The 27,998-nt window shown below is 41.8% G+C and overlaps 1 protein-coding gene across 8 annotated transcripts in view; it reads right to left on the reverse strand.

The window, feature by feature from the left end:
* Positions 1-27,998, reverse strand: part of ASPH (aspartate beta-hydroxylase) — a 170,907-nt gene that overhangs the window by 69,908 nt on the left and 73,001 nt on the right. For 6 of the 8 annotated variants that reach the window (XM_080647084.1, XM_080647083.1, XM_080647078.1 and 3 more), the window contains 9 exons: positions 26,415-26,540; positions 25,376-25,408; positions 22,938-22,994; positions 21,972-22,022; positions 21,480-21,512; positions 16,313-16,354; positions 15,883-15,918; positions 12,370-12,414; positions 978-1,019 (listed from right to left, as the gene is read on the reverse strand). In XM_080647084.1, the coding sequence (XP_080503210.1) occupies positions 978-1,019; positions 12,370-12,414; positions 15,883-15,918; positions 16,313-16,354; positions 21,480-21,512; positions 21,972-22,022; positions 22,938-22,994; positions 25,376-25,408; positions 26,415-26,540 (465 nt within the window). The remainder of the gene's footprint in view (positions 1-977; positions 1,020-12,369; positions 12,415-15,882; positions 15,919-16,312; positions 16,355-21,479; positions 21,513-21,971; positions 22,023-22,937; positions 22,995-25,375; positions 25,409-26,414; positions 26,541-27,998) is intronic. The other 2 variants (XM_080647081.1, XM_080647086.1) reach the window with 1 other exon arrangement.

Genomic DNA, 27,998 nt, shown 5'->3' on the forward strand with positions numbered 1-27,998 from the left:
CTGCTTTTAAATCATAACTTTTGAAACTATATCTCTATATGACTTTGATAAAAAATTAAAAACAACCAGTCAGAAAAAACACACACGCATGAGCTAGATGCTTAGTTCCCAGCCTATGGGCTACAAAATTACGGCCAGAGGCCAGTAACTCCACATGCTCATTAAGTATTATTTACATACACAGTAGGATTGATCTTCTATATTATGTGTCCTGTGTCTTTTCAATGTAGACACTGCCTTCATCACTACAAATTAAAGGCATTCCTGAAACTGTAATAATGTTTAACTACTGAAGATTTACAACCAGCATTCTGTCACACCCATATAATTTTTTAGCTCTTCACTCTAAGTGTAGGAGTCTTTATGGGAGTTGAATTAAAGTTATACTGGGTTATGAAGAATGCCTTTGTAATAAACTCCTGGAAGGCAGAGAGGATCCTCTCTATATGGATGTGACTTTGTTTGCATGTCTTTCTTTCCAACAATTTGGAGTTCGTTGAGAAAAGATAACGCGTTCTAATAATCCTTGGACCTCTATACCTAGCACAGTTGCCAACATAGGTGACAATAAATACTATTTTCTAAGTGCTTTGTCTGTGCTAAACACTGCTTTAAGCACTTTACATGCATTTTACTTAATTGCTATTGTGAAACAGTAGCCTCATGGTTTCTAAAGTTGGTGATATTGTTCCTCTATCACAGAAGAGGAAGCTGGGGCACAGGGTTCTGTAAACCTCGAGGACACAGAGTGAACAGCAAAACTGGAATTAGAGGGCAGGCAATCTCTCTCCAGAGCCTTAGCTCTAATGTTCATGTAGAATATTAATAAACGTTCGTTGATGAAATCACTGAAAGAATAAACCCAGTGGCAATTTATTTTAGCTAGTGACATAAACTAAAATCATCATGTTCTTCATGGATGGTATAATGGCTTTTTCAGATGTATATTTAAAAGACTGTTTATTTGATAATCTCACCTTTTGCTTTTTGTTCTGGATCATCTGTTTTTCTATTTGTTTCTGAAAAGTAAAGACAAAACAAAATAAATACTATGGAATGACTCAAAATATAGAACCATATTTAAATGAACTCAAATTGATATCATTTAAGAAATATTTCTTGGCAAGCAATTCAATTTTCCTGAATTCTTTACACATGAACTTTGTTACATGAAGATTAGGTTCATTCGAATTACTTATAGAAGTCATCAAGCAGTTAACTAGGTATCAGGTGTCAGCTGCATGTTTCTCCTTGAGAAGAGAGTTGGTGTGGGTTATCTCCATCACCTTTAAACTCCTCTATGAGTAAAAAGGCAAACTGGGGTAGGGAGAAGCTTGTTAAATATTTTGTCTCCTGAAAACAGAAGACTACTTTACAATAGGCACCGTGTGCTTTAATGGGATGCAGTATGTCACCGACTGAGAACACTAGTCTCATTCCTCTAAGGCAGGGGTGGGCAAACTTTTTGACTCGAGGGCCACAATGGGTTCTTAAACTGGACTGGAGGGCCGGAACAAAAGCATGGATGGAGTGTTTGTGTGAACTAATATAAATTCAAAGTAAAGGAGCGGAGGGGAGAGCAAGAGAACCGGATAGAACAGCCGGATCCGGCCCGCGGGCCGTAGTTTGCCCACAGCTGCTCTAAGGCATTGGTTCTCAACCTTTTTAATGCTGCGACCCTTTAATACAGTTCCTCATGTTGTGGTGACCCCAACCATAAAATTATTTTCGTTGCTACTTCATAACTGCAATTTTGCTACTGTTAATGAATCGTAATGTAAATATCTGTGTTTTCCGATGGTCTTAGGCCAGTGGTCAGCAAACTCATTAGTCAACAGAGCCAAATATCAATAGTACAACGATTGAAATTTCTTTTGAGAGCCAAATTTTTAAACTTAAACTTCTTCTAACGCCACTTCTTCAAAATAGACTCGCCCAGGCCGTGGTATTTTGTGGAAGAGCCACACTCAAGGGGCCAAAGAGCCGCATGTGGCTCGCGAGCTGCAGTTTGCCAACCACTGTCTTAGCAGGGTCGCCTAAGACAATCAGAAAACACAGATATTTACATTACAATTCATAACAGTAGCAAAATTACAGTTATGGAGTAGCAACGAAAATAATTTTATGGTTGGGGGTCACCACAACATGAGGAACTGTATTAAAGGGTCGCAGCATTAGAAAGGTTGAGAACCACTGCTCTAAGGCAAGCACGTCAACCTCGCCGCCTGTGGCCCTCATGCATCATTTATTTGGCCCGTGTTAGCCTTGGAGTTTGACATGCTTGCTTTAAGGACGTCACACATAACAGGTGACCCGTTAGGGGCCTGCACGGAGCCCAGGTGTGCTGTAGCTCACCTGCTGAGGAGCTGTGATGGGCCAAAGAGCCCACCTGTGTCAGCCTTTCACTGAGTGAATCCAAGTTAATGTCCCTCCCAGAAATGGGGTAGCAAGCACAGGGAAACCCAAGAACCTGGACCAGCCAAAGAACACCCATCCCACAGGGAAGACAATGGCACGTGGCCTGACTGTGTTTATAAGCAGACTTCTGCATTTATAACCTCCTATCTGCTTACTGTTTGATACAGGTTAGGATCTAGTGAATTTTCAAGGTAGACCAGTCAATTATAGACCCTGTAGGTATAATTTGAGGGTATTTCTAGGAACATGTGTGTATAGGTGTTGGAGTGGGGATGGGGCAAACAGTTTGGGAGACACAGAAATCACAGACTGAGTCCATTCCCCACAAAGTGAGAGAGTGTGGGTGCGGTCTCGGGTGGGAGTAGGGAGGCAATCACAGATCACTCGATGTTGTGGTTCCGGTTTCCCACATTCATTCATAGAAAACATTTCATTTCTTGGAGGTGAGACTATGCCGCAGGTTTCTGATGCAAGGAAGAGATTTTTACTGGTCAAGCAATTACTCTTTTCAGGCCTTAGGTGAGAAGGGAACCAACTTCGAAAGCTGGTGTGCCAAGCTCAGTGCTAAGCACATCTCACACGTCTCTGGTTCCTGACACCCTATGGGGATAGGTCTTATCTCCCTTTCCATGCAAAGGAGGAAGCAGCGGCTGAGCAAATCGAGTGCCCAAATTGTCAAGGTCAGCGGTTACATCACTTCAAAGCACATGATCTTCCCACTGTGCCTGTCTCTACTTTTCTTGAAAGAGAAACAAATACTAGAGAAGCGCAGGTCTTGGATTTTTGCAAAGAATGGGTTTTATGAATTTGAGGGCCATACACTTTTTGGCCAGTGCTGCAAAAGAGTATCCAGGACATTAAACACACACACACACACATACATACACACACACACAAACAAACAAAAAAGGCTTCTTGATCTCATTAACTATAACCTCCTTGTCATCAAGTTAGGCAGTGCACCATCCAATAGGAAGCATTGTCATAGGCATCAGGGATACAGGATTGAAGAAAAGTGTTAAAAACCTCATGGCGCTCTCTTCCCAGTGGAATCAGCAACACCTGCAGATCCCTCAGGAGGTAGTTACCTGGTGCCCACCTTACCTGGTGCCCACGTGTTTGCTCTAGAATACCGTGAATGGCCTCAGGCCCCCAGGCATTTCAGCCTGCCCGACCCTTGTTTCCTCCAAGCAGAGATAACACCCATCTGCTGGGAAAACTCAACTCCCTGAACACAAAGCACTTTGCAGAGTAAGGGCATTCAGTAAAGGTGAGTCTGATCACCCTTAGTTCCAAGGTTTATTTTCATAGTTTCTTCTGGGCACGTTGGAGGGGAAAGCAACACTTTCCTGAGCCGCAGAAGCTCAACGAGGGTGAAGTTAATTCTTCACAGTCAGGTGGTCACTGTGGAACAGTATGCAGGGGTCCTCAAACTTTTTAGACAGGGGGCCAGTTCACTGTCCCTCAGATCGTTGGAGGGCTGGACTATAGTTTAAAAAAAAAAAACTATGAACACATTCCTATGCGCACTGCGGGCCTGGGATGAGTCAGCTGCTAAGCAGGGCAGGCAGCGGCACCCGGCGGGCCGGATAAATGTCCTCGGCGGGCCGCATGTGGCCCGCGGGCCGTAGTTTGAGGACCCCTGAAGTGGGGGGATAGGGGACAGGGAATAGGAGGCCTCACCAGGGAGTTACCCAAACTCCTAGGACCCAACAAAAACCTGCAAAGGATGGATACAGGGGCTATTTCATTGCAATCCTGCCCCTGGAAATGTAGCATAATGGGAAATACTAAACAAAATAAATAAACATCACCTATTAGAAATAGATTAAGAAATGGGGGGGGGGGGGTACTCCTCTGTGATTGTATTCATCAAAAATGCCATAATATTCTAAAGTACTGCTAAGTATAAAATGAACTGATTTTATTAGATAACGAATAAAAATTAATATACTTCAGAATAATGACAATATAGAGAAGAATCCTTCTGCATTTTATTGCACTCGAATAATATTAAACAGAAGACATTTACATTATTTTTAGAAAATCCATTGATGTTGCCCAGCTTGGCATGTATTTGTGAAGACAAGGCTCATTAATTCAGTTATTTGGAATTAAAAGTATTTGAAGTGGACCACAGCATAAGGAACCTTCTATTTCCAGAGTTCTAGAGACCATTATATACAAAAATTCAGTAAAACTTATTTTACTCATTTATCTGTTCTGTCACTCATAAGTTTCCCTAAAAAAAATATGGCTTTATAAAAAGTAGTGTTCTATAATTCACAATATGAATTAAGAGCATTATTAGAATCTGAGTAGCAACTCTATATTACCCATATCACAGCTTTAGAAAATTATTGCTTTTCTTAGTAACTTATTATTTGGGGTTTCACTACACATGGAGTCAGCATGCATAACTTACTACATTATCACTACGATCTCTAATGACAAAAAATAAAACCTCTTTGATTTGAACCCTATAAGCAGCAAAAACATCACCTTATCTTAAAACAATGTTGACATGATCAAGAGTTCCCCCTGAAGGTATGTGAAACCGCTTCTATGGCTTTTTACATAGCTCATGGTCCTTTCAAACGGACATTGTCGCTACCTTCGTTCCTAACAGAGGAGTGTTTCATCACAGCAACTATTTCTGAGCCACGGATACACCACGTGAAAAGTGGAAGGAACGTCAGTGTAGAAAGGAAAAGGCTCAGAGGCTGTGAAACAGCAGCAGGCACCTGGCTCGCTCGGGGAGTGCTCCAGGCACCTCCTGAATGAACCCACTCGAGGCATGAACCCAGACTTGACTTTGCTGAGTAAGGGCGCACCATGCTGTCTTTCAGTGCTGTGAGGGCTTTATTTAATCAGCCAAAGGCAGAACAATCTTTACGTTATACACCAGGAATTTATACAGATTTTCTTAAAATTTAAACAGCGGAGAGCTATTATGTAATCAATACGAGGTGCCAAGAAGCATTTCTGCGTGCTGTATGGTAGGCCATTCCTCTTCCCTAGGCCCTAGCGAGGGATTTATTTCCCCCCTTATTTTGAAAAATAAATTAACCGTGATAATTTAAAACTTTCACTGAAATATTACGTTTTCCTAATGAGCTAAAAGCTATAGAAATCTCACATTGTGAGTTTTGCCCTGAATACTTGAAGCAATGTAGGCTTTTTTTTTTTTTTAAAGGATATCAATGCAGATATATACAACTCAAATCTTCACAGCTCCTAATGACTCTACTCGTGTTCTTAAGGGTGCTGAGGCAAGGTAGTCCTACGGCTTTTAAAGCCCATTTAACGCAGTGTGCACGTCAGTCCAACATAGTGCTAATGCCTAACAATATATATTAAAGCCCTGACAACTCGTTTGCTGCTACATCATCAATATAATTATGGCGTGTTGCCTGAAAAACACACATTAATACAGGAAAGACGAAAAGCTGTGTCACCAAAAAAAAAAAAAAAAAGGGAAAGCAATGCAATGGATTCACTATTGCTACCAAAAAAGGACATGCAGGAATGTAACATTACATGTAACTTGTTTCTAAAAAAAAAAGAGATACACTAAAATGCCAGTGGACTATGATTCATTCAAAACATCTTTAGTGTTCACTCGCAAAGATCTTGGTCTGCTCAGTAATTACTTCACAAGATCTATCTCAGCCATCTTTTGGAGCGTATGGTTAGGCTGGTCCTCCTGTGGTAGTGGGGCAGTCTTTTTGAAGCTTTAAGTATCTGCAAAAATAAGGGGAAATCTAAATTAAAGGACCAACTAGACACAGACGGTGAAACTGCTTCATTTTCATTTGACTTTTAAAAACCCGCCAACAGAAGTAGATGTTTTTTTACTTTTGTGTTGCTGTTTTTTGTTTGTCTGTTTTGTTTTGTTTTAAGGGCAGCTTGATAACAGGATGATCACATTTCTTAGGAATGAATAACTACCTAGAGAAGTTCCTGGGATAACTTGCAAAGTTGTTGATGAAAATCGGAGGCTCCTTAGAGCATCGGAGAATTACAACTGAATTTAAGAATTTCAATCTTTTGAGAAATACAAGCAATAATTTCTCCCATCGGTGTTTCAACTGTGTTTTAAAAAAACAACAAAACTAATAGAGAAAAAAAATCTAGTATGGTATTTGAAAGACAAATATAGTAAGGGTTTTCAAGGAGCAACTAGCTACTGTAAGTTGGAGTTAGAATATATTACTTTAATAATTTTACGCCAATTTTCAATGTAGTTGACAATATAAATGGTCAGTAAAGAAAGTATGCAAAATGTTAAAGGAACTAAAATTCATTCCTGTCTAGCTTTTTCCAAATACTTCCTCATTCCAAACTTTAGTATTGGGTTTATTTTACTCTCACAGCATTAAATGTTCTAAAATTAGAGTTGAAAATGAGCTGATACACATAAAAATCCAACCACATTTTGGTACACTTTCTAAAACTGGGTTATACTTATTCCTCCTCCCCTCGCTCCCTCCTTCCTTTCTTCCCTCCTCAGCTATCCATCCATCTATTTATCTATCTACATAATGTAAGCGTGTGTGTGTGTGTGTGTGTGTGTGTGTGTGTGTGTGTGTGTGTAACCAGAAAGTTTTGTCTAAGCAGAATTATTTGGTGCTAATGTGAACTAGAAATTATATGTAGACTTTTATATAGCCAATGAAATGTGTGTTTATGTCCTCCAAAAGACATGTACAAGAATATTCATAGCACCTTTCTTCATAATAACCAAGAACTGGAGACATTCACTACAGCCATCAATGTAGAACAGATTTTTTAAAATGTAGTATATTTACAGCAACTAGCAATGCATAAAGACCAAATTATTTTATGTAACAAAATGGATGAAACTCAGACACAGGATGTTGAGCAATAAAAACTAGACACAAAAAGATATATATATTTGTATGAACTGACTTGTGGTTCTATTTAATTAAATTCAAATGTAGGCAAACCAATCTATGTAGTACAGGTGAGGACAGCAGTTACCTGTGGCAGGGTGTTACTGAGGGGGAAGAGGAGATTTCTGGGTGCTATAAGCATCCTGAGTAGTGGGTACAAGGATTTTTATACAGATACACGTTCATCAAACTGTGTGCTCAACATTTGCGCACCTATCTGTGTGTAAACTATACCTCAAGAGAAAAAGTTTTAAAAATGAGTATGACTTTAGGTTCTCTTAGAATTTATCAATTAGCTGACTGTCAGAGAAATAAGCACTTCTGCAACCTGTGCAATCAAAAATATCTTGAGACTATTGGAAATTGTTCAAAGTATAATGATGAGTACTGATAAAAAGTAAATAAACTAAAAGCTCAGTTGTTAATTGTGAACAACTCAAAAATATGCTTCTAAACATTTAAAGGTGACTCTACCCAGAGGTGGTGCACCAAGCTGCAAACCCAACATCTCCAAAATCAGGCCAGTCATCTCCCTGCTGCCCTGTTTCCTCCTGTGTCTCCTTTAAGGTCCCATCATGTATTCATTCAAGTCAGAAACACAGGAATCATCCTCAACTCTTACCCCTCAATCAGTCCCCTCTCCCATCAAATTATGTCCAACTCTGATGTCTATGAAATCAGTCTCTCCATGGCTTCCACCACAGTTCAGGCTCCCGTTTCTATATTAATGCATCTGCCCTTTTACTCCTCTCTAACTCCTCTTTTCAAATCTGGATTTGATCATGTGACTCCTGTGCTTGGAATTTTTCAGTGGCTTCCTGTCACTTTTATACCCAGCTTCAAAATTTTAAACGTCAGCCCTGTCTGGTATGGCTCAGGGGTTGAGTGTCTTCCTATGGACCAGGAGGTCATGGGTGGTTCCTAGTCAAAGCACACGGACAGGTTTCAGACTCGATCCCCAGTAGCAGGGGTACAGGAGGCAGCCAATCAATGATTACCACCATTGATATTTCTATCTCTATCTCCTTCTCCCTTCCTCTCTGAAATCAATAAAAATATTTAAAAGAATTTTAAACATCACATTTGAAATGCTCCAAGAAGTGACACCTGCCTGCTTTCCCACCGTGTCTTCTTACACCTTATATGGCACACGGTCTTTGTTCCACAGGCACTTCTTCCCTGCTCCCACCTGCCAGCTCCTGTCACTTCTATCAGCACCTCAAAACCCAGCTCCAGCACAGCACAGGGGAGGCCTTGCCGTACCCCTTCCGTGTGCTGCCCCATGCTCCACTCTGAGACATTAACGGCATCACGCTGGTTGTTTTCCTCAGCGGCACGCCTCGGGACTATGACCACTACGAGGCAGGGATGATGCTGTTGATCATGTATCTGTACTGCCCAGTGCAGCGCCTGTACCATAGTAGTTGCTCAATTTGTATTTCTTGAATAAGCGATTGATCAAATCAGTACCAATAATATGCACATTAGGCACTTTTTATATAAGCTAAGACCTCTCTAGCTGCCACCCAGAAGCTGGTCATGAGCCTTACTGATCAGTGTTAGAAAATGCTGGCTGGCAGGGGAGGCACCGAGTGAAACCCTCACCACAGCTGGAGTACTGGACAGTGCGACGCGGTATAAACGTAACAAATGGAACGAGCAATCTCCACTTTCAGAGAGAAAGGAACAGCAGAGTCACCAGCAAATACTGCTGCTCACATACCCCGGTCTGAATAACATGATTATAACATCAAAATATAAACTTCACTTTTTTTCTAGCATTGGATGACAGAAAAGTCTTGATGAAACCAGGTAGTCAAATGATCTGATAGCATTATTTGGCAGGAAATTTTACCCTCACAAATTTCCTAACTGATTACTTCTTAAATCATTCAATTGATGCTACTTATTTTTATGCTGTCATATTGCTAGAAATATGCAGTATAATTTCAAGTAAAAATCTGAGTTTAAAGAGAAAGGTGGAAACCCACTAAAGAAATAGGGATTCCAAAATCAATTTTTAAAATTCTGGTATTAAAAATAATTGATTTCAAGTATAAGAATGATCAGTTCTTAGAATGACCTTTTACCTCCTTGCCTGCAAAGCACTTGTACATTTACAGATATAAACAAAAGACAGCAAAATTTAAACTACTGGACAATTTGCTCTTCTACAATGCATCATAATTAACCTTCGACATTTCTGAGTCCTTCCTGATGTACTAATATATATTAAGAGAAAAATGCTGCAATACATCCTTAGCTTTATCAGGCCAAGACGGCTAGTATACCTTCATTTATTTAAAATCCTCTAGAGCACAGCAGCTGAGAGTGTGAACTCTGGAGCCAGAATGTAAAGGTCATCTCAGTTCTCACACTTGTCAGCTCTGTGACCACAGGCAGGTTACTCTGCCTTGCTATGCGGAAGTTTTCTCATCTGTAAAATGGGGACACAGCGTGTCTACCTCTTGGGCTATTGGAGATATCAAATGAGTTATTCATGTAATGTGCTTAGAAGAACACCTAGATACTGCTAATAAATGTTAGCATTCATCATCCCCTTGTGTGTGGCTGGATACAACGCTAAATCAGACAGTTCCTGCCCCATGGAATTATCACACCAATAACTCCAATCAAGGACTTAATAAGCATTATTAAGACGGTGACACCTAGTCTTAGAAGGATCAGGAAGACAAAGTAATCACCAATTAAATTCTGAGGGCCAGGAAAAAGTGAACTAGTACCCGACATTGCTCAGGGCTCTCCAATTTGAGTTTTTCACTGAATAAAGAACTTCCAAGACAGAAAGGCAGCCAGGTGACAGGCCCTACAATTAGTGTGCCCAGAGTTTCTACAACCACATACATAATTAAACACGATTACAGAAACAGTGAGCCTGCTGCGTAAGAAGCTCACGAACACAGATGTATGACTATTATTATTTTGTAAGACTGAGTAATAAAAACATTGCAATATAAAGTTAAGACTGAGAAGGTAACAGAAATAAGCAAACCAAGTGCAAACATTAAAAATAACTCTTGCTAACGCTTGGCCTTCCGTTCTCTTTGGGCAAGGTTAAACTGCCACTGCGCAGCGGGTCAATCAAAATTTTATGGCACCAAATTACAGGTTACGACTTCTTGAGCGGGTCTTTCAGAATTTAGCTTCCCTTGATCCACCTGAAAGATCAGGCTAATTAATTACTGAACAATAATAACCAGAGCCACCATTTACTGAGAGCTTATTATGTGCCGAGAGTATGCATATTAACTGCTTCGGCAGTTAACTATCTCATCTGAAAACCACTTTAGTCCAGCACCCCAACCACTTGGTACTTTTGATTTATGTGCCAAGGAAATTCTGGGGCTTAGTCTATAAAACATGGAAATAAAAGCACAGAACTTTTTGGTTAGAAAATATTGCTGTTCATTGCTTTCACTAAAGTTAGGTCAATATTAAGAAGAAGAAAAAAGGAACTGTAACTGGAAGAAAGTCAATATTCTAGGAAACTCATCATTTTAGGAATATTTATAAAACAATTTTCTTTAAAGGAGTGGATAGCCATCAAAATGCAAATTCAGGAACCTGCTCTGCCTTCTCAAGATAGAACAAGGCACTCTGTGACCCGTGATTCAACAGTGCCGAGGTAACTACAGCATTGGGACAGGAATGCTGGCCTTCCTCGCCCTGTGCAACGTTCCTGAACACCAAATACACAGATGCGCAGCAGCCATCATGTGAAAGATCAGTTTCTCCCTGGGTTTCTTTCTCATTCATATTATAATGCTAACAACTCAGTTCTCTTAAGAATCTGTACATATTATTATAAACGCATGTGGTATGACAACTACCAAAACCTAAAATACCCATTAAATAAGCAAAGAGGAGCTGAAGTATAAAAAACATTCTTTGATTACAAAAAATATTTTCCCCCTTGAAATTTAGTCAGAAAGTTTGGCAGGCACCAAATCAACAGTAATGCACATCACTGCTACAAAATGCACATTAGGCATAACGTGAAAGATAGGAGTAAAAAATGAATATATGACACAAAAAGAAAAAAAAATGGAAATAAAACACAGAAACAAGAAACATACACATAGGAAAGAAGTACTGGAAAATCCTCTCTTCGTAAAACATTTCCCCCCACTATGAGAACAGGAGGGTTTCATGTCAATTTCTGATTGCAGTACAGTTAATGTCATCTCTAAAATGCATCAGCAAACACAGGCCCTGGGGGAAATGCTTTTCCCATTCTTCACTGATGGTGAGAGGGACCGGTGGAGGGAGGCAGAGAAACGGGTTCACACGGTGGCTGAAAGGAAAGACCCTGGGTACAGTCGAGTCTCAGGCAGCCTGGCCTGCCAGGGGCATTCATGATGGTCTCAAGGAGGCAGGGGACTGGGAGGTAGAGGAGTGGTATCACAAGTGTCTGTACCATTCAACTTGCAGCTTAAGGCAATTCTGATTCCCTATCACCCACCAAATAGCCTGTCAGTCAAAGAAAGGGAAAAAATAAAATCTCAACTTCTTCTTCTACTACTACTACTACTACTACTACTACTACTACTGCTACTACTGCTACTACTGCTACTACTGCTACTGCTATTACTGCTACTGCTACTGCTACTGCTGCTGCTGCTACTGCTACTGCTACTGCTACTGCTACTGCTGCTACTGCTGCTGCTGCTACTGCTACCGCTACTGCTACTGCTACTACTGCTACTGCTACTGCTGCTACTGCTACTACTGTCGTGTAGCACAGCAAAAGTCACATGGAGCTCCGATCGTGAATATCCCGCAAATTCTAGTCAAGTTCTGATGTGTCTTTTCCATTACTTTGAAATTGGGGTCACCTGATCCAAACACAGAAAATTTTCTTTTAAAATTTAAGTTATAATTAATCCTCCTCTCTCACGACTTTTCCTCTTCCGAGATGTATTTCATTCAGCTAGTGTGAATATCAACAGTATATTTTAAATCAAACAAACAAACAAAAAAAGGAAAAAGCGATACATCTCACACAATGTCATACCTGGTGGTATTTCCTGATGCTCCTCTGCTGGGGACACATGTGCTTCTGAAACAAATAGCACAGTTACAACCCATTACATGTAGCTGACCACTGTTTAAAATACAGCTTTCTGGTATTAATGGTGGACTGATTACTTTTACAGACTGCTCTGGGATTCAGTTGCAGTCATTATAAAAACATTTAAGTTTTTACACCATCACAACAAAGGAGAATTAGCTGTAGACTTTGCAAAACGTTGTATATTTTTTTCAGGTGTTCAGGCTTTATCATATGACCTGCCAAACGGACTAACCTCAACCTCACTGCCAGGCCAAGGAGACGCGAACTAAAACCTAGGATTTCACCATTTTTCATCAGACTTGATAGAAAGCTGAGGAAAGATATTTAGAGCATCTTGTTTCTTCTTGAAAAAAATTTTTTGAACTCATAACCTAATTTCAATGTGAATGAAACAACACAAAGAAATTAAATTAAAATATAATTTTGAAAATAAACCACTATACCTAATGAAGGTTTTTGAAAAATATTATTCACCATAACAAATTCCAAGACCAGCCAAAATGCGGACATGAATTTTTAACATCTTCTCTTTTCCCCTCGTTGCTTCAACCACTTACAACTAAACCAACCGCAGATCTCACCACCCAGTTGTAGAAGGATCTACTGATCTCAATTCACACTATAAAATTGCATCACGTACTGCACCTTCCTATCTGACAGCCATGTGACAGCACCTTCATCTACAGATGAGGTCAGCAGCTTTCCTTCTGCTCCTTAAGATTCCTACGAGGCTTGGGCCAAGGGGAAGAATTTCTAATAGCGTTTTCTAAAACCGAAAATATTTATGTGGCTATTCTAATCATTTTTCTTCTGGCATTAATTTGCTTCCAATTATAAAAATGATGCAAGCTTAAAACAGAAGATTTGAAAATAGTTTACACAAAAGTAAAGAGGGGACAGAAAAAAAAAATCCCACATATTCCCCCTTTTCCTTCTTTTAGCGGAAGCACCTTCAGCTTGCCAAGCTTCCCAAGTTGTGACTTGCTTGTGAATGGCCTGCCTATTTATTTTGTTCTTAATACTTTAGAGCAGGGGTGGGCAAACTTTTTGACTCGAGGGCCACAATGGGTTCTTAAACTGGACCAGAGGGCCGGAACAAAAGGATGGATGGTGTGTTTGTGTGAACTAATATAAATTCAAAGTAAACATCATTACATAAAAGGGTACGGTCTTTTTTTTTTAATTTCAATAGTTTTATTCATTTCAAACATTTTAACAAGAAGAATGTAAACACTAATTATTATAATTTGAAACTTCAAAAAATGGAGGAATCGTAGCACAATAACATACCTTATATTGAAGATGGCAAAGGCAAAATAAAATTGCCTAACAAAGGAAAGGTACAAAAGCCTTTCAAATTAAACTTAAATATAATAAAATAATTTAAAACTAAAACAAATAGAAAAGAACAAAATGTGTAAACAGTAAATTAAACATTTTCTTTAGTGCAACTTCCAAATTATGCCCGGGACGTAGATGTAGATGGCAATGTAGACTGGGTTGAAAGGTTTTTGGTCTTTAAAACATCAACTTCAGTGGGAACAGTGTTGTTGGTCTCCTTTTTAGCTAATGCTCTGATACTGTGCTCTCCAGGGGCGTGTCTCCCTCCATCACCACGATAACGTGTCTACGCATTCCCAGGGTGATGTCGTGGGACGCGTCCGCGGGCATTACAAGGAGCCTCTGGAAGATTGAGAGGTTGTTCCTTCTACTGAATGGGTGGATATAAATCCGCTCACTCAGAAGAAGGAGCTGCGGCTGTGTTTCCCAACGTTGCCATGTTAACACTGCTGCTGGTGAAGGAGCGGAGGGGAGAGCAAGAGAACCCTCCGCTCTTTTGGCTCCGCGGGCCGGATAGAACAGCCGCGGCCCACGGGCCAAAGTTTGCCCACGGCTGCTTTAGAGACATGTTAGCACGTTATCAACTCTACCAGTGCTTGTTGGTCTGTTTTCTCAGAATTTCTTTTACTTTTGAACATTTCAGGTACATGTGAAAAAACCATGTGACTCAGTGTCACTTGCGTTATTTCCATCACTAAGAAAGCCTTATTGTTACTACCTAAGTTTATCCTGAATAAATGTACATGTAACAAGCCTATCAGAAATTTATTTTGGTAATGATGTAGCAAGAGGATTTTGAAAAGGAAATAGCAAATAAATTATACCAGCACAACCTGAGTTGCCTATTGATATGGCATACTTTTTTTTTTTCCTCCAAGACAAAAAAAATTTTGTTTTTAAATCTTTATAGTTGAAGGTATTACATATGTCCCCTTTTTCCCTCCATTCACTTCTTCTAGCCCATACCACTCCCTACCCCAGGCCTTCACCACCCTACAGTCTGTGTCCATGGTTATGCATTTATGCATACAAGTTTTTTGGTTGATCTTTTCCCACCTACCCGCCTCCCTCGCCTTCCCTCTGTGATTGGCTCTCACTCCCATTGATTTACTCCATAGCTCTCTGTCCTGCTCTTCCACGTTCTTTCCACTGGTTTTCCTCCTCCTCACAGCCGTTCAGGATCCAGCAAACCTCAGTGTCGGGATTCCTTAGAGCTCAGCCTGGGCTGCTTGTCTTCTCTGTGCTCACCCCCAAAATGACCTTAACCATTTCCATGAAGTTAGCACCTTCCTCATGGTGATGGCACCCAAACGTGTATACCCATCTCGGATCTCAGCCATCTGTTCGGACTGGCACATCCAACGGCCTACCTGCCACCTCCATCTGGGTCTCTCACATAACGCCCAGACGCCAAATGTCTACTATGGAGACTCCGATTTTCTACCCTGAACCAGTTCCTACTATGTCCTACTTTTCTTCTCAGAAAACGGCCCCAGCATTCGACAGTTATTCAAACCAAACCAAAGTCAGGCCGCCTTTATGCCTCTTTACTTCACAACCATCACAAAGATCCACCACCGGTCATTCTAAAACAGATCTCCAGTTCAAAACTCTCCCCTCCGTTTCCACTGCCATGATCTTACTCCAGGGCACCATGACCACCTCCCTGGATTAGTACCCAGTAATCTTCAACCTCGTGGTCTCTGTTTCCATCATTGCTCCACTCAATCCATTCTCTAACTAGAAGTAACTCTCCAAAACACAAAGCGGATCGTGCCCTATCTTATGAAGTGTTCCCATGGCCTCTCACTTAGATTATAATCCAAATTCCTCATGAGGTCCTCTAAGGCCCCCACTAATCTGTTCCCTGTCTTTTTATTGGTTAAGCCAATTCAGGTTTGGTTTTCTGTTCCCTGCAACAGAAAGGAACCCGAATGACACAGATGGGGAAGAACAGGGGGTTTAAGCACAGGACTGATATAGCCAGCTCTCCTCTCCTCTGACCCGAGCACTGTACACAGATTTAAGAGTAAGTGCTTAGTCAATACTTGCTGAATACATGAACACATTGTTAATATGAAAACTGTAACCATCTCTATAAAATTCACTTACCTTCTAAGATTATGTTTGAATCTTCTACAGTATTATCTAAAAAAAACAAACAAAACCCAAACACATATTACATTAACTCAACTCCATGAGATCCCTGAATAACTTATATCTACTCAGATACCTAAATCTGGCACTTTTTAGACTAGTTTCTTACAGAGAGGCTCATAAGTATGCATATTAGCATATCAACTTTAATTCCCAAATTATACTCAAAGCATAGATCAGGTAGGCTAATGTTACCCCCGTTGACAGAAAACTTCCACCATAAGTGGGGAATAAATATAAGGACAATATCCAATTACTTCCTTGGTGAAATGAAATGTCTTATATTTCTTACTACATCTACCTCTGTTCCATGAGTTGTACAAGTTTTAACAAATACAAGGGGCTGTCTTGCATGGGGAAACATTTACTTAGAGAAAAAGCTTACCTGAGCTTTCCATTCCCCCTTCACTTTCCGATGGTTCATATACTATAAAAAACACACACAGAAAAAAGAGCCCTTTAACTCTCATTGCAACACAACACTGGCTGGGCGGTTCAAGAGCAGAGACACTGTCTACGTATCCTTGAACTCTGGGGCTCAGCCACTGGGCAATGGCAGGGTATAGAGTGGCCGGGGGTGGGGGAGTAGAGGGGGGCGGTTTGGCCTCCCAGGCAACAAGCCCAGATTCAAACTCAAGGTCAGCCATGTTTTAGCCACAGGAGACGGGCAATTACTTCTGCTTTCTTCCTGTAAACCGGGGAACACTAAGGTTCCTCCCGAATCACTTCTAACCAGGATCCTATACCTTGTGTATTCCCGGGTGGCACTGAATTTCCTGTTTTTACTTTCTTCACTTCTGTGGTGGAGGTTCTGAGTTACCCAAGGCTCTACCCAGCTTGCTTTTCTGGATCCACGGGTTTACTAGGCAGATTCTTGACTTTGTTTCGGGAATAATTCTCAGATCTTTCACCTGGGGCAAACGGTCCTGTGCCAGCCTCTTAGAACGAGGGTTCAATTGGCAGGCGTTTAATGCATGACCTAACCACAGCCCATCCATCACTGCTCTCGCCTTTCCGTGCCCGGGCCCGTGCGCCTCTGCTCTGCTGCAGAGCCAGCCTTCCCGTCCCCAGCTGGGTCACAGCTTCCTCAGTCAGCCTGTCCCCCGTTTTTTCCGTTTTCCAAAATTCCTCACAATTTCTTGTACACGAAGAGCAAACTTGCTTGTTTTCCCAGCACGATTATCAATTTATTCCTTTTGTCCATTTAATAAAAAACATTTTTTTGGAGCATCTACTATCTTTGTGATTTATTCTCAGTGTTGGGGTGGGTGGGGCAAGGGACAATTCTAACATCCCGGTTTCGGCCCTGCGGTGGCCTTCGTAAGAGGGAGGGGCAGTGAATGCCTGCTCACTGGCCACCCTGAGCCATGTACGTACACATGGTTGAGTCTCTACCAACTTAAAAAAAAACCACAAAGCTCTTTCTTGAGCCTGCTTCACTGGCTTTCTCTCTTTCCTCCACTTCAGTCTGATCTGTTTAGTCATTTCCATTTGCTGTCTCATCTCCTCACTTCCTCTTCTCCGCCCACTCCAATCCATCTCACAGCCCCAACCATGACCCAAAAAAGGCTCCTCTCAGACCACCAATGAGCATCTCTTTTTAAAAAAAAATAAAAGCATAGCTGGCATACAATATTATATTAGTTACAGGTGAACATAGGGATTCTACATGTATATACTTACAAAGTGACCACCATAATATAAATCTAGTAACCATGTGTCACCATCCAAAGTTATTACAACATCATTGACTATATTCTCTGTGTTGTACATTACATCCTCATGACTTATTTATTTAAAACTGTAAGTGTGTACCTCTTATTCCCTCTCCTTCACCCTTTTCACCCATCGCTCGACCCCCTCCCCTCTGCGTCTAAGAGCCTGTTTCTGAAGAGACAAACCTCTCATTGAATTTACTGGACACTTTCCACCCTTAACATACTAGACCTCTTAGCAGCTCCTTCCTTTTCAAACACTATTGCGCTTGGACTTTAACGTGACCACATTCTCCTTTTATTCCTTCATTTCTCCTTCTCAGTCTTCTTGATCATTTCATCCTTTTCTTACCAGGTATGAAATGTTGGCTTTCATCAAAGTCCAGCCACAGAACCTCCTGTCTTCCCCCTCTATCCTCTCCTTACGATCTCAGACTTTGGCTTCAATAGCCACGTATACGCTCCTGATTCTCAAACTCACAACCACAAACTGGACTTCTCTTCTGAGATCCAAACCTCATCTATCAGCTTATCTCCCCTTGGACTCAATATGAACTTTAAACATGTATCGACAGGACCATCTGCCTTCCAGTTCCTGGTTTCCAGTCTCGCCTGACTTAGGAAAAAATCCCCCCATCCATCAGATGCAGAAGGCGGAACAGTGGACGTGGCTGACACCGGCTCTCCCTCCCCAGCCACACCCACACAGCAAGCCCCATCAATTCTATCTGCTAATATTCCTCAGCTGTGCCCACTTCCCTTCACCTTCACGGCCACCACCCCGGTTTAAACTGCTTTCCTCTCTGTCCAGCTTCTTGCCGAGGTCTCTGACAGGTCCCTATGGTACTAGCTCGAACGCATGTCTTCTGTGCTCACCTTGGGAGGGCCCTCAGCAGCATGGGGTACTGCTCAACATCTCTCTCTAGAAACTCATCTCCTTTGACTCCTCGCCGGGCGCAGATGTGACTCGGGGCAAGATCAGATCTGGATAACTAAGTAACCTAAGTCTCTCCACAGCTACTCTCTCCAGTCCATTCCAGGGGTGGGCAAACTTTTTGACTCGAGGGCCACAATGGGTTCTTAAACTGGACCGGAGGGCCGGAACAAAAGCATGGATGGAGTGTTTGTGTGAACTAATATAAATTCAAAGTAAAGGAGCGGAGGGGAGACCAAGAGAACTGGATAGAACAGCCGGATCCGGCCTGCGGGCCGTAGTTTGCCCACGGCTGCTTAGACCCATTAGACCGACAAATCTTTTTTTTTTTTAATAATATATTTTTATTGATTTCAGAGAGGAAGGGAGAGGGAGAGATAGAAACATCAACGATGAGAGGGAATCAATGATTGGCTGCCTCCTGCATGCCCCCCTACTGGGGATCAAGCCCGCAACCCGGTATGTGCCCTTGACCAGAATCAAACCCAGGACACTTCAGTCTGCAGGCCAATGCTCTATCCACTGAGCCAAACCAGCCAGGGCTACACCGACCAGTCTTTACAAAATACAGATCTGATTTTGCAGTGCCTTAAACAGCGCCTGATGGTGAAGAGGAACATTTCTGACCTGCCTCCAGGCACCCTCTGGACCACAACTATCTCACAATCTCAGCCCATGTCTCTCTTCTTATCTCAGCCTCCAGACTCATCTTTCTACCTCAGAGGCTTCCCATTGCATTCCAGCCACCTTTCCTCTCACCACCTCTCACCTGCAGCTCAACCTCAGGGAAGCCTTCCCTGCCCCACAAACTAGGAGGCGTCTCCTTACTATGTACTCATTACACACTGCTCTCGCTCTCACCAGCCCTTAGCACAATTGTAACTAAATACTAAACTGTGCGATTTGTACCCCCTGCTAAAATATAAGGTCCATGGGAACAGGAACCTTGTGTGTGTCCCTCACCAGCCCTGCTCCTGTGTCCTATGCTGTGGACACAAGTACTTGTACACATGTGGTGTACAAATAAATAAATCAATGAGACAGTAAGGCTGTTTCTCAGATGTATCCAAGGTGTGTTTGATGCTTTCTAGAATATTTTCTATGTGAAAAGCTGGTTCCCTCTATAGCCTTAGTAAATGTTATGTTTTCCAGGTTCTAGAGTTTGGGGAATTTAGTACAGAATACATTGTTTTTTCCACTAAAAATGGTTTTGTTTTCACCTTCCTTACAGTCTCACTCATACATAGTTACTTGGTTTCCCTAGTTTGGTTCCTGAATTCCACAAAGGTATCTTTTTAACACATAGCGAATAATCCTGTGTTCTATTAGATCTATATTCTTTGAAAAAGTTTATGTTCTACAAAGGTAATCAAAAGTATCTCACCAGATTTGTACACCTTACATCATATTTATTATTCTTTGTGAACATTTTAAATTATATTTATTACTAGAGGCCTGATGCACAAAATTCATGCAAGAGTAGGCCTTCCTTTCTCCAGCTGCCGGCACCGGCTTCCCTCTGGCACCCAGGACCCAGGCTTCCCTTGCAGCCCCGGCTTCGTCCAGAAGGTCGTCCAGAAGGACGTCCGATCTAATTAGCATATTATGCTTTTATTATTATAGAGGATACTCTGCCTATGAAAATACATTTATTTTTATGTATTTTGGCATGGCATCTAATTTTACACTTCTTCAAGTTTAATTTTAAAATTCTCTAGACCTAGTCTATAAATTACATTCCAAATATGGTCTTTCTATTATATTTAGAAAAACACTAAGATGATTGGCAGACATTAGAAAAGGATCTCAAATCCTACCTCTACATGCAACTTTTAATTTCCAAATTCCTAGTTTCTCCTTCAAATTCATAAACTGAAAAGAAAATCTAAATGCAATCACAGTTGCCAACTTATTTCAAATATTAGTCCCTAAAGATAGAATCCAGGATTCCTCCAAGAGTATCACTCATATCCCAGTAGAAATAGCCACCGTGGATGGTGATCTCGATAGGATCTCAAATCTTAAATACACACACTTAATAAATTAGTTTATCAGGTCTACACACAGCATTCTTAATTTTCTCCAATCAAGATTCACCAATTATCATGAGACTACAAGTTTCTTGAAGTAAGGACTCTGTATTATTCACCCTAAGACTACCTAACAATAGATAGCCCTCCATATGTGTCTCGAGCACCATACATTTCTCCATCCTTCTTGCTGCACACACAGTTATAATACCGGACTACCTTCCTTCTACAGCCCACTAGCTCTATTCTCTCTTAGTCATATGAACTTGTGCACATTCTTTACATTCTCTGAAACACATTTTTCTCATCTGGGAAATAGCAAAAATCATATATTTCAATGAATTTAATAAAACAGCACGAGAATTGCTCAGGCAACAAAAGGAGCTACAATTGTCTAAACCTAAATCTGACACTACTCATGCCACAAATTTGCCAGAACTACTTTCTTCATGCTGCCTGTACGCCTGCAAGGGAATTCTTCTGCCCGCTTCTCCCTGCATCTTTATTGAAGAGTGGGTTTAATCTGTGGAAGCAGCTACAGTAGTTAAACTGGGACCGAGGTAGCTTTCCAAGCACAAGACATATTTTAGTCAAAAGACAGTGATGACTATAAAGTAATGAAATATGATTTTCTCAATAATTCTTAACTGCTTCCTAATGCAACTTGCAAATAATTAAAGAAATTATTTAGGCAAGGCAAACCATGAAATAGGTAAACAATCTCCCCAAGTCAAGTCTTTGAAAACTACCATTCACTTGAATGTTTCAAGTTATGGTTTTGTAGCTTAAAAAATTGTTTTGTATACTATAAGGTCAAACTATGAGTAGATTTTAAAACAAGCAGATGGCTTAAGTTTAAGAAGCATTTCACACCTTGTTGGTCATAGTCTTGGTACTTTACTTCATCTGCAGAAAAAAAGAAAATCAAAATAAGTATTGAGTCATTCTGTATAACTGCTTAGCTAAAAAAAAAAAAAAACAACTTAATCTCGAATACAGAATTCTATTTCTTTAAATATTAATGTCTGCACAGTCCATGGGAAATGCCTCAGTCCAAAAACAACTTGAGAAAGGGCAGGTAAATTATTTTCATATAAATTCCTCAAACTGGCATACAGCGAGATATGCTAAAGTAGAGTTAGGAATTAATATCCTGTTTCCTGTGGAGCCAGTGGTAGCTGAGGTAAAATATGAAAGCCTGATATTTTTAAATAATAATATTTTGTTACAAAGTAGAAAGTCTTATATTAGGTGTTACTATTATTTCTCAGTCTCCTTTAACAGAAAAAACACCATGTTAACATAGCATTACAGCTGTCAAGCCTTAATAATGTTTAAAATCTAATAACAATGTTCATTTAATACCTGTATCATGGTACATTCTTTCATAGTCATCTATTGCTGGTTCAGTGGAATCTAAAAAGAAAAAACATACAGCTTTGATAAACATTAAAAACCAAACACATTACTAGACATCATTCTAAAATTACTTGAAAGTTAAATTCTAATCTTTACAGCTGTGTAGGACAGATATTATCATTATCTAGATATATAAAAGCCTAAGCAACCATTACGACAGAATGACCAGAATGACTGGTCACTATGATGTGCACTGACCATCAGGGGGCAGACAATCAACGCAGGAGCTGCCCCCAGCCCTCAGGCCCTGATCGCTGATAGGGCCTGAGGCCAACCTCCTGGTCTCTCCACCCAGCCAGCAGGTCCTGTTCGCCCTATTGGGGCTGGGCCCTGGGCTGGGACAGGGAACTGGGGGTGGGTGGTGGCAGACACAGGAGGCAAGGGAAGGAAGAGAGGGGGAGGCAGAGAGGTGGGGAGGTGGGGAACTGCACGGTGGCGGTGCACAGGCAGGCGGTGAGGTAAAGGAGAGGCGGGGAGGCGGGGAACCTGATCGGCCCTGATCGCCGGCCAGGCCTAGCGACCCCACCTGTGCATGAATTTCGTGCACCGGACCGCTAATAATATTTAAGATATATAAAGTTCCATCATTTTCTAAGTCAAAAGATAGGAAGGAGCAGTGCTAAGATTCACACCCAGTTGACTATTCCATCCTTCTGCCTCATTAATTTCCAAATGCTCTCTGGTCTGATCTATAAGAACAACATCCCAGTGATGGTTTGAAAAACACAGCTCCTTTTTCCCTCATTTCTCCATATAATATCAAACTGTATTCATAAATTTCTATAACTATCTTAGCAACCAAAAATGATCCCGCAGTGTTATGAAGAGTACTCTGTGGAATCAGAATGAATCATTAGCCCAATGTTAAAAGAGCCTTGGCCACTGTGTCCAACAGAAACACATCTCACAAACCTGGGGTCTCCTGTTCATACATCATCTCTTCCACATCCTGGTTAGAGGTCTGCGAAGCTACAAATGAGAAAACAATTAGGAAATTACTAATGTGTCTCAAGTAAGAAGGATTACACTTGATATTCAAATAAGGAAAAGAACAGTTTCTAGTAATGACAAAAACATAAAATCAAATCATGATGTTCCACCCTAGCTGGTTTGACTCAGTGGATAGAGCATCAGCCTGTGGACTGAAGGTTCCCGGGTTCAATTCTGGTCAAGGGCACACGCCAAGTTGCGGGCTCAATCCCCAGTAGGGGGCGTGCAGGAGGCAGCTAATCAATGATTCTCTCTCACTGATGTTTTTATTTCTCTCTCCCTACCAATTTAAATATATATATATATATATATATATATATATATATATATATTCCTATATAATAAAGAGGTAATATGCAAATTGACCCTCACACCCTCGCAAAAGATGGCCACCCACATGTGCTCAAAGATGGCTGCCACAAGATGGCCGGCAGGGGAGGGCAGTTAGGGGCGACCAGGCCTGCAGGGGAGGGCAGTTAGGGGTGACCAGGCTGGCAGTGGAGAACAGTTAGGGGCGACTGGGCTGGCAGAAGAGGACAGTTAGGAGTGACTGGGCCAGCAGGGAAGGGCAGTTGGGGGCAACCAGGCCTGCAGGGGAGGACAGTTGGGGGCGACCAGGCCTGCAGGGGAGGGCAGTTGGGGGCAACCAGGCCGGCAAGGGAGGGCAGTTAGGGGGCAACCAGGCTGGCAGGGAGGGTTGTTGGGGGCAACCGGGATGGCAGTTGGGGGTGACTGGGCTTGCAGGGGAGGGCAGTTAGGGGCGACCAGGCCGGCAGGGGAGGGCAGTTGGGGGCAATCGGGCCAGCAGGGGAGCAGTTAGGCGTTGATCAGGCTAGCAGGGGAGTGGTTAGGGGGTGATCAGGCTGGCAGGCAGGCGAGTGGTTGGGAGCCAGCAGTCCCAGATTGTGAGAGGGATGTCTGACTGCCGGTTTAGGCCCGATCCCTGCAGTCGGACATCCCCCGAGGGGTCCCAGATTGGAGAGGGTGCAGGCTGGGCTGAGGGACACCCTGCTCCCAGTGCACAAATTTCATGCACTGGGCCTCAAATCTATCTATCTATCTATCTATCTATCTATCTATCTATCTATATATATATATATATATATATCTCATGATGTTCCAACTCACATTCACTCCTGGAACAAACAGGTACTACCTGTGCTCAAAGCTCAATACAGTTCCCACCACAAAGTAGTGGAGCTATATTCTTATTTAGCTTATGCAAATCCAACTATAGTCAGAAAAACAAAATAGGACAAACTGACACATAGACAGACAGAGACAGCAGTGCAGGGAGCCCTCCTCACATCAACCCAGCAACCCTGCCTGAGCCTGAGCGAGGACACACATTTCCCAGCCCATCACTTGGACTCAATACCGGAGTTTGCTCAGACTGCAATATGATTTTAGTAATCACAGATACATACTGTTGATATGACAGGGCCCTAAATGCCAGTCAACACTATCACATGGCCCCCCAGCACAGGAAGAAGGGTCAACTCCAACACTGGGAGGAAACTGGCCAACATCACAGGCTTGTTACTAGAAGATGCGATGCCCATCTTCAGTGTGGCCACCCCTTCTGGGAACACGGCGTGCAACAATATGCTATTTTGACCTTTTACTGACTATCATTTAAGACTACAAAACATGCAATTCTACTGTATCTTTTCACTTAATAATCCCACTACTGGGAACTTATCCTCAGGAAGTAGACTTCAAAAAATACAAAAACTATATTTACAAAAATACAGATACATATGCATGTACACATAATTATGATACATAAAATATCAACCATTAAGTATATATTATATGATACTTGATATCTATATATATAAAAGCCTAAGCAACTGGCCAACTGCCCAGTAGCTATAATGCGCACTGACCACCAGAGGGCAGATGCTCAACTGAGGAGCAGAAACCATAGGCATGGAAACATGGAACAGACTGATGAATCTCAGAGGAATCCCTTGGCCTGGCCTGTGGGGATTGGGCTGAAACTGGCTCTCTGACATCCCCTGAGGGGTCCCAGATTGCAACAGGGCGCTAGCCAGGCCGAGGGACCCCACCGGTGGGCAAATCTGTGCACCAGGCCTCTATTAATAAACTAGAGGCCAGATGCATGAAATCCATGCAAGAGTAGGCCCTCGCAGCCCCGGCTGCCTCAAGGCCCTGCCCCCCACCCACTGGTTGTTCCAGAAGGTTGTTCTGGAAGGTCATTCCGCTGTCTGGTCTAATTAGCATATTAGCTCTTTATCATATAGGATAATCATGGACAATGTCTTTTCTCTCTCAATGTTTTTTTAATAGGAAAAGACTCATTCTAATTTAAAAAGAATATTAAATTAAAATCTCACCTGTCTCTTCTACATGGTAACTATCTTCAGTTTCTGGAAAAAAAATAACATTAAATCAATATTACTACTTTCATAAAGTGTCATGTATACATACTGTGTGTATACATTCTGAATCTATTCTTATTGATTTTATTTTGAAGGTAAATATTAAAATAAAACATGAACACATCAATGAAATGTCTGTCAAACACTATCTTCTACTAGAACTACACCTAGAAATGACACACATTCTTGTCTTTGATCCACTTAACAACCCCACAAGTTGACAAACACCATAACCTGGGCTAAAGAGAGAGGATGAGAATGGCTGGAGTGACTCAGTGGTTAAGCATTGACCTATGAACTAGGAGGTCATGGTTCGATTCATGATCAGGGCATATGCCTGGGTTGTGGGCTCAATCACCAGTGTGGGGAGTGCAGGAGACAGCCTATCGATGATTCTCTCTCAACATTGATATTTCTGGGAGGTCAGTGTTGATAACTTAACCCAGGCACCCCTGATAGCAGAGGGCTCCCCCATAGGATCCTCACCCCTTATGTGACCCTTGTTCATTCCACAGCTCTATGGAGTGTAAATATTTTCCATTTCTGAAGACTTTCAATACGCAGCCTTTAAGTTCAAATAGAATCGATGTCCCAATTGAAGATTAGGGCAGAAATTTTATGACCTAATTATGGACTTTTTACAAGTGTTTCTTCCTACCCCCCAAGCTATATAACTCCTAACCTCAAAAATATCAAATGCCTCATGTTTCGGGTTAATGTTAACAACTGTTAATGTTCCTGAGCCATCTTGGAGGAGGAAGGCAGGGAGGAGGAGGTACCATCGTTGATACTATTACAGATGTCCCCATTTTCCCCACCTTGACTGGCCTCCACCAGGCCCCGCCCCCTTCCCTCTGGCCATCACCACACTGTGGTCTGTGTCTATGGGGAAACAATCATTTTTATTGAAGTTTTTAGCTTCAACTTTAAAAAAATAATTATAATTAAAAATTACCTATTGTATTTTATTCTAAAAAAAAAAAAAGTGTTCTACCTTCCTGAAATGTTCCAGTTTCCAGCGACTCAAATCTGTCATCTGTATCTCTCCCTACAAGGAAATCGTCATCTTCTGGTTGCTGTTCTCTTCCTGGTCTGTCCTCCTCTGGGTGTAGGTCTTCTCCTTGAAAAATGACAATGAAGGAAGAGACACAGGTGTACAGCAGGGCCCACAGCAGCGGCCGACAGACACGAAGGCCCTTCTGAAGGGCACTCCCTGTCCCTCTTGGGGGCCCCGCACATGCTGGCACCCACTTTGGAGTCTGTTCTCACTCTGGAATTTGTTCTCACTCTTGCCAACTGCTGGTCCACCTGATAGGGAGACGGTCTTCTCTTGCTAGAAAATGAGCCCACCAAGGTCAGGAATCTCATGCAATCTGTTCACTATAGATGCCCAGCACCTAGGACCTTGCCCAGCTATAGGAAGTGCTCAATAAGCATTTCATGAATGAATAAACACATTCATAAATATTAATATATTTGCCTCTTCAATCAGATCAGAGGAAAAGGTCACCCTGTGACCTTCCATTGAGATCTGACATCAAAGTCCATGTAACAATCTGAAATAACTCTATACCAACGTTCCACTGCAAAGGGCAGCCAGCCACCTATCTAAACCATTTGCTAGGCCGTCTGTATTGAGTCACAAGGACTACACTTTGTATCTGAAGGTTCCTACAGTTAGTCTTTAAGTTTTGCAAAGATGCCCCTTTTCTTTTCTGAGATTTTTATGATACACCGAACTGTTCTTCTTTCGTGTAGATGTTGGACAGGTGACTTTATTCCACTGCAATATGGTCAACCTTGGCATTATGGTGTAAAAAAAAATCCTCCCCATAGCAACTTAGCATGGCTTCAAGCAGAATATGTCCTGTATATAACATTCTAATGGACTTGGCTGTGCAGTGCAGTCTAGTGGTTAGGAGGTCAAGTCTGGAATGTGTGGCTCCAGATTGGGATTCTTCCACACCAGCTGTGTGACCCTGAGCAAGTCACGTAACTGCTCTGTGCCTGAAATTTCTCTTCCATAAAAAGGAAATAATAAGAGCACCTACGCACAGCATTGTTGTGAGGATTAAAGCACTTAGAAAAATGCCTGGCCCATAAGTATTCAGGTGTTATTGTTGTTATAACTTTTAATGTCATCCTCTTTACAGTAACAACAGTACTATTATTTCTACTGCTGCTGAACTCGACCCCGAGCCTGCAAGGTTGCCTTTGTTACCTGACTTTTAATGAGGCACAGCGATGCTCTCAGGAGTTACTGAGTCATGTAGCCCACTTATGTTTCCTGTCTCCTCATCCGAGCCTGCTATGCTGTTTCTCCTCATTTCAGACTTTTTGCTATTCAGCAAACCAATTACCAACTCTCATTCCTATCACTAATTTTACGACCTTTTCTTCTTAACCATATCCCTCGTCCTTACTCTCGTTTTATGCAGTGCAGCTTGATGGTTTTTACGGGAGCAGGATTGATCTCTCTCCGCCTCACCATTCACTGAAGGCCCTGTTCTCAGTAGGAACACGAACCAAACACGGCACACTCCCCGTGAGTCTCCTCTGCCGGCGACAGCCTGACATG

Source organism: Plecotus auritus (genome assembly GCF_963455305.1).
Source record: "Plecotus auritus genome assembly, chromosome: 11".
Classification (NCBI taxonomy): domain Eukaryota; kingdom Metazoa; phylum Chordata; class Mammalia; order Chiroptera; family Vespertilionidae; genus Plecotus; species Plecotus auritus.